Source organism: Chelmon rostratus, chromosome 3 (assembly GCF_017976325.1).
Source record: "Chelmon rostratus isolate fCheRos1 chromosome 3, fCheRos1.pri, whole genome shotgun sequence".
Taxonomy (NCBI): domain Eukaryota; kingdom Metazoa; phylum Chordata; class Actinopteri; order Chaetodontiformes; family Chaetodontidae; genus Chelmon; species Chelmon rostratus.
Genome location: NC_055660.1, coordinates 15,612,919 through 15,620,091, shown reverse-complemented (window position 1 = coordinate 15,620,091; position 7,173 = coordinate 15,612,919). Strand labels below are relative to the sequence as shown.

Sequence of the window (7,173 nt, the reverse complement as noted above, 5' to 3'; positions counted from 1 at the left end):
AACTTTTCAGTTCAGGACGAGAAAGTAAGACGAGACAAAATATAAAAGCGTCAAAACAAACACATAAAACATCTGAGGTGTATGCGTGTATTAAAACAGTTTCGTGCTGGAGATGCAGGTGCACTTTGTACCAACGTTGGCTGCGTTCCCGTCCATCGACTCTCCTGCTAATCCGCAGATCTCACAGTGGATGGATAAATCTGCCACAGCACGGTCTGCCTCGCACGTGCCTCTTAGCACGTTGACACATAGATGAGCTGGAGTTGAGCTGAGGCGGACTGGAACGCGGCCCCCTCCCCAGGCACGAAGCAGCGGCGGCGGCAGCAGCAGCAGCAGCCACAGCAGCTGTCATGTGAATCAGCTGGACGAACAAGGAAGGGGATAAACAACAACACGAACCCGTCTTTCTATATCGAGGTAAAATGCTGTATGCTTTCGTGGAAGCGACATGCGATATGCCGGCGAAAATTGTGCATGGTAGCCAGTATTGTACCAGTTTACCAGAAAGCAGGGTGCATTTCGTGACTCCTGTGCAGAATTAGCCAAGCTATCAACAGCTAACCGTTAGCGCTGGCAACCAAATAAGTTGGCACGCGCTCATGCCAGTAGGGATCTCGCACTGTGTGCTTTGTCATTGTTCGTCTGTCTGTCGCTGAACTTGTACGATATCGATAAATGTCTATACACCAATCAAATATCATATGTAATCTTTTGTACTATACAAAGTCATACAGCGAAGTAGCTACGGGCCTATCTGCAGCTCCCTTGCGAGGGACATTTAAACCCCATTGACTCGTGCAGTAAGAAGTTAGCTAATGCGGTTGCTAACTAGGTTAGCTTAATGGTTAGCTATAATTTCCTTGTCCTAACTGCAACCTCAAAGTGCTTTTGAGTAGGGTCCCATGAGCACATGTCAAATTCAAGTCAAAGAGTACTCAATGAGTCTACAGTGTAAATATAAGTTAGCTAGTCAACTGACCTAGCAAGCTCCGCTAAGTGTTCAGCCATTACTTTGCATCATAACAAAACGTAGGCTAGTTGGCTAACGTTAGTTAGCTGGCTTGGCAGACAACAAAGATCTGCTAAGCTACAGACGCTCGTGGTGTATTAAAAGCGAAACCACAGTTCAGCCGAGATTTATTTGTTCCAGGGGTTTTAACAGGTTTGCTTTAAGAAGCAATAGGCCGAATATGCCCGACTAACGTTACCCACGTTTGGAAATGATTGTTTTAATATCCATACAAAGAGTAAGGGTAAGTTACGTTATAAACACATTGTGTCTAAACACTGTAGCTGATTTAAAAAAAAATAGAAGAACTTGTTTCAGCCTGCAATTGCCTGTTACATAATCGGGTCGTACGCCATTGTAATGTGGTTTGCAGTGAAATAGCGGTATGAAGAAATATGAAGCTGTAATCACAATAGCTTGATTCAGGGCAATATGATCCTTTGTCTGAATACACCGTAAAGTCAGAGTTGGGAGTGGGATGGGTGGATGGGACAAAAATCTGAAAAGGGTTGTTGGCATCAGCAGGATCAAAGGATCAAATCGACATTTGTTGAATCTCTGCCTCCATCTAGTGGTGAAGTTGTCGCCAACACACAAATCAGCTGCCTCCTAGTCCAGTTAGACACCTATAAATGACATCTAGTGATGCAGATTTTGCTATTGCCAAATATATATAAAATAAAACTTCTACCAGCGTATTAGACAAAGAGATAATAAATCACTAAGTATATAGTTTGAGATGAGTAACTCTTACACCAGTATGAAATTGTAATAATTCAATACATCAATGAATGTATAACTTCAACAGATGCAAAAAAGCAATATAACTGATTAAAAGTTGTTAGAAAATGATGGAGATGCATGCAATAGTGCATTTTCACTGCAGGGTGGGCTGCTGCCCAAGATAAACACATGTGCTGCATCTGACTAGCATGCACATATTAATGTTTAGAATAAACAACTGACAGCTTTTTCCATAGTTAAATCTGAAACTCACATGAAAATAATGTCCGTATGATTGAGGATATTTGAACCTGCATCCAGCTCAGCTGCTGCTGACTTGACTAAAACTGAAAAGAAAAAAAACTTCAACACACATTTAACACCTGGCTAGCTTAGTGTTAGGGTAAGGGTAAGGGTAAGGGTTCGGCTAATTACCACTGACTACCACTTACCACCCAGGCCAGATGGAAGTCATATGCACCATGCCCAGTGCGTCGGGACCATGCCAAACATGGTTTTGTTTAATTTTGTGGCCAGTCTCCCTTGGTGCTCCTGTGGTGCACTTGGGCATGGGATGGGATCAGAAAGAATACATTTTTTTATACTTTAGAGGTGGATGTGTTATAGGCTGTGACAGTACATTTGCTTATTTCATCCCATGTAAACACAGGGCTATGTCATGACACACAGACAGATGATGACAGATTTTCTAGACATGGTGAAGAACCAATGGTCACCACAAATAAAATGGCATTGGGATCATTTGGGATTTTAATTTTTGTTTCTATGACCACCGCCATAAAATTGAACCTAAATAATCTCTACCCTCTACTACGTAACGTTGCAAACCGCTGCAGGTGAGGAAATCACCTCAGTGGACCTAAGCGGACACCAAAGTAGAGCCCTGAGATTCCTTTTTGACAAATGAGAAAACAGTGGATTTAGAGGATGAAATCTGCCAGGAGTGAAAACCAGTGGCAATTCAGCATAAATGTGCCTGGGGACGTGCTGTTTTTTCCGTATTTTCAGCACCATTGTTTTGCTTTGGCCAGTTATTTTGAGCTGTTCTTCTAAACGTTAAACTGAGGTGAAGGCAGACATACTGAAGGCAGACATACTGAAGGCAGACATACTGAAGGCAGACTGAAGCGGAAAACCCGGTATATGGTTATCCTTCAGATTTACGATTTTAGTAGTTGAACCACAAGGGAATATTGCATCCACAAGCACTTAAACAGAAACTGAGTTATTTTTTTATCAGTTTGTTTAAAAAGATAAAATGAAGTTTCCACTCTGTCTCACTCTGGCCAGCAGGGGGTACTGCAGCTCCTACAGCCCCCAACAGACTGTGTTTTCAATAATTACAGAATTATTTATTTACCTCCCCCGCATAGCTAACAAAATAATCTATATATTCTTACCATACCCAATATCTGTCATCATTACTATTTGAAAGCCAATTATAAAATATATGGTGATGTTTTTTTTCCACAGGCTATATCTGGTGAGGCGGCAGGATGGCGGGAGCAGAGGTGTTCACCCCTGCAAACCCCACCTGCAAGATTATGACCTTCAGGCCCACCATGGAAGAGTTCAAGGATTTCAACCAGTACCTGGTTTATATGGAGTCTCAGGGTGCGCACCGTGCAGGCCTGGCTAAGGTGGGTAGTATTTCAACGAGGACAAAGTTTCCAGTTCAGCATTCGTTTTTCTACATCTGTGTCATTTGAGAATTCTGGTGGATCAGAGTGATAGACTTTATTATGTCCACAAGGTTGGTATGTCAAAGTTTCCTCTGTCACAGGCATACAGTTTGATGACCTGTATAGGCTGATTACACATCATGTTATATTGAAGGCAGTCAGAACAAAAAGAAAAACAGAGAAAGACATCTAGACATGTAATCTGTAAATATACCATACATCTCTAAGTCTTTGGCTTGTGTCCCTTTTGGACACAGTGGGTTAACTACTGCTCATCAAAGCAATCTGTTTATTAATGTAACTCTGTTCATGTTTTATTTTTGTCTGTCCCTCAGGTGATTCCTCCTAAAGGCTGGAAGCCCCGTCGTACCTATGATGACATAGATGATCTGATGATTGACGCTCCCATCCAGCAGATGGTGGCTGGTCAGTCAGGGCTCTTCACTCAATACAACATCCAGAAGAAGCCTCTTAGTGTGCAGGAGTTCAGGCGATTAGCTAACAGTGACATGTGAGTATCACAGAGTTATTTAATTGTTTTTAGAGCCTTATTGATTGAAGTGTGGGGAAAGGAAAGCACTTACATTTACACATAGATTACGTTCTGGTGCTGTCATATTAGGAATTGTAACTTTGTGTGGTGTATATTACACAATTTACAGATGATAAACAAATATGTTTTTCAAATTCAGAATAACCTCTAGATGATTGGTTACCTGGCTGACCTAACCCTAACCCTGGTATAGAGAGATACTTACCAACAGCATCAGTATACGTGTCTCTGTTTCATGTTGATTTATCATCCTGCATAGTCTGTTTCAGACATAGCCAACAAACTGAAAATAAAGAAGAAACTATATACTACATGCATAAAATTTGGATTGAAAATTTAGATTTATGTAATATTCTATATAAATTGTATATAATATTAGTTAAATCTGAATATGTGTGTGTGTGTATTATTTTTTACTTAATCGCATATGGTGTGGACGTTTCTCCTTCACAGGTACTGTACACCTCGCTACCTGAATTATGAAGACCTTGAGAGGAAATACTGGAAGAATCTCACCTTCGTCTCCCCCATATATGGTGCTGATGTCAGTGGCAGCCTCTATGATGAGGTAGATGGCTTTTGTCCCTCTTTTGTAGCTTTCTCTCTGTTAGTGTTTCCTTATTTCTATACATGTATTCATTTCAGTCACCTGTTATTTAGTCTCCATATGTTGTTTGTTTAGCTTTCTCTAATTTTCTGACAGGATTAGTTTTCTTTAGTAGCTTTTCCAGTCGGAGATGTAATTGTGAAAATCACTTTGGTGGAGGGTACATAAACTTATTTCATCTGAATCTTGCAATTTGACCCCAGGTTGGATTTTTTCAATCCATCTTGTTTTTTGGCCCCAAACCCAAATGTGAGTCATTTTAAGATAACAATACAATGTTGGGACACTAAGAGTGAATGGACTGAAAGCAACACACAGACTAAAAGCAAAACTGGACCTTTTCCATAGATCTACATTAAGCATGCCATCAGAACAAGTTACACAAGATATGTTACAAAGCGACTTTGATAGTGATTATCAAGTCTGATCTGATGTATGAAACTCATGTAGCACAGGTTCAGCCTGCACTCCCAAAGTAGGCAGACTTCAAAATCAGTAAAGCAAACTGAAAATGCAGCTTTTCTTTGGTTGTTAAGTGTTCTGTGTGTCTTGTATAGTAAAGAACACAGTAAAGAAACTGTGGTTTCTTTACTGTGGTGGCTGTGACACTTGTGTGCAGGAAGCTTGTACAACCTTTCTTCGTCCCCAGCTTGAACAAAAAAGGCCAGTGTAGTTCAAATCCAGTTTTCAAACCCAAGCAACACTTTTCAAGGGCAACACTGAAGAAGAATGCTACATTTAACATATAGAATGCAATGTGTCTACATTCACCCCACAGGGGCACCGCTTGCATTGCTCACCGGTTCTCTCTGCCATAATGTGGACGATATTAATTGAATCTACTTTTTTTCTTGCATCACATTTCAATGACGCACAACGTTTCTTGTTAGATGATGGTCCTACTTTTTAATGGAGAGTAATAGAGGAGATATGAAAGCGTCCCAACCTGGAGAATTGTTGATTATATTATTATGTATTTTTTATATACAGTCGCTGGTACTGATGGGTTTTAAAAATGCCATACTAAACCGCAATAACAGTCTGCAGGATTGACTTTGGACATAAACTGAATTAACTATTGTTTCCAATCTCATAGGATGTGGAAGAGTGGAACGTTGGCCACCTGAACTCTATCTTGGATGTCATTGAGGAGGACTGTGGTGTATCCATTCAGGGGGTCAACACTCCATATCTATACTTCGGCATGTGGAAGACCACCTTCTCCTGGCACACTGAAGATATGGACCTGTACAGCATCAACTACCTCCACTTTGGAGAGCCCAAGTCCTGGTTAGTGTGGGACAGGGATTTATGTACAGGGGGGTAAAAACAGAAAGAATCAATCCAGTACTGCACCACCACAAAATACAGCCTGAATGTTGAATCAATATCTTAATGTTACAATGGAAATCAACAGTATAACTTCATAAAAGCATTTGTTGTACTAGTGGGGCAGCGTTACTATTAGTGCCTTATTTTCATATTCACATCCACTTACGGCTCTGGTGGTGGTGATGATGCGTGTTGCCATCGATAACCTTCATTGAGATAACCACTGCAACTCATGCAAGTTAACAGTTAACTGGGCTTAAAAGGAGCTCCAATCCCTGTGGCATTTTTTTCTCCTTCTCTTCCCATGGGAGCAAAATGGAAGTAAGCCTTGTTGTCGTTTTTGTGTTATCCTGACTATTTAACCTTTTTAAAGTTTTGAAATTCACAACAGAGCTGTAATTCTGTAAATGCCAAGAGTCAAATCAAATTAAATCAAATAAATGCAGTGGTTGTGTAAAAAAGGCAGTGTGCAGGCAGCGAGAGTGATACTGGAGTGTTTAGCTTACCATTAGCTAAATTTAGCTGCTCTGGTATTTTTATATGTGGTGCATATTTACATAAAAGCTTTCCCATTTAAGGATCTGTTTGTTTTATGTCTATGGTTTCACTACTCTTGTCAGGACTGTGACTTATTCTGATCCTGTTAGTTGTTTGGTGCAGTAGGTTAAGGAAATACAGGGCAGAGTACACAGTGTAGTAAGTGTAGAAAGTGTAGAAATCATTTGCAGATGTCTTATGCATAACACATATCCATATTTGCATCAGGGCTGCAAAATTCATCTCCATTCAGATATTTTTCATGAATAAAGTGGATTTAAATGGTGAATTGCATAGAATTTCACAGCTTTCATTTGATTAACCCAGCCATTCTGTTGCATATGGCCCTCTGGTTTTGTTCCTTGAGTGCTCATTTGCACGCTGAGCAGGTGGTTACCTGCAATACGTGACTACACGTTGGAGAGTCCAAATACTATGTAGAGCAGGCATGTCCAAACTATTCCATAAAGGGCCGTGTGGCTGCAGGTTTTCGTTCCAACCAAGGAGGAGCACACCAGCTTAATTAGCTGAGCTCAGTCTTCAGCTGATAACTCAGTGATCCCTTGATGTTGATTGGCTGGCCTGGTGTGCTCCTCCTTGGTTGGAACGAAAACCTGCAGCCACACGGCCCTTTATGGAATAGTTTGGACATGCCTGATGTAGAGAGTAGAAAAGGTACAACATATGGAGCAGTGGGGATTAGATGGCA

At 40.8% G+C, this 7,173-nt stretch overlaps 1 protein-coding gene across 5 annotated transcripts in view; it reads left to right on the top strand.

Moving 5' to 3' along the window:
• The first annotated feature begins 297 nt into the window (after window positions 1-297).
• kdm4c (lysine (K)-specific demethylase 4C) overlaps window positions 298-7,173 on the top strand; it is a 29,990-nt gene continuing 23,114 nt past the window's right edge. For all 5 annotated transcript variants that reach the window (XM_041966742.1, XM_041966746.1, XM_041966743.1 and 2 more), the window contains exons 1-5: window positions 298-417; window positions 3,227-3,393; window positions 3,771-3,946; window positions 4,442-4,556; window positions 5,692-5,885. In XM_041966742.1, the coding sequence (XP_041822676.1) occupies window positions 3,250-3,393; window positions 3,771-3,946; window positions 4,442-4,556; window positions 5,692-5,885 (629 nt within the window). In that variant the 5' untranslated portion in view covers window positions 298-417; window positions 3,227-3,249. The remainder of the gene's footprint in view (window positions 418-3,226; window positions 3,394-3,770; window positions 3,947-4,441; window positions 4,557-5,691; window positions 5,886-7,173) is intronic.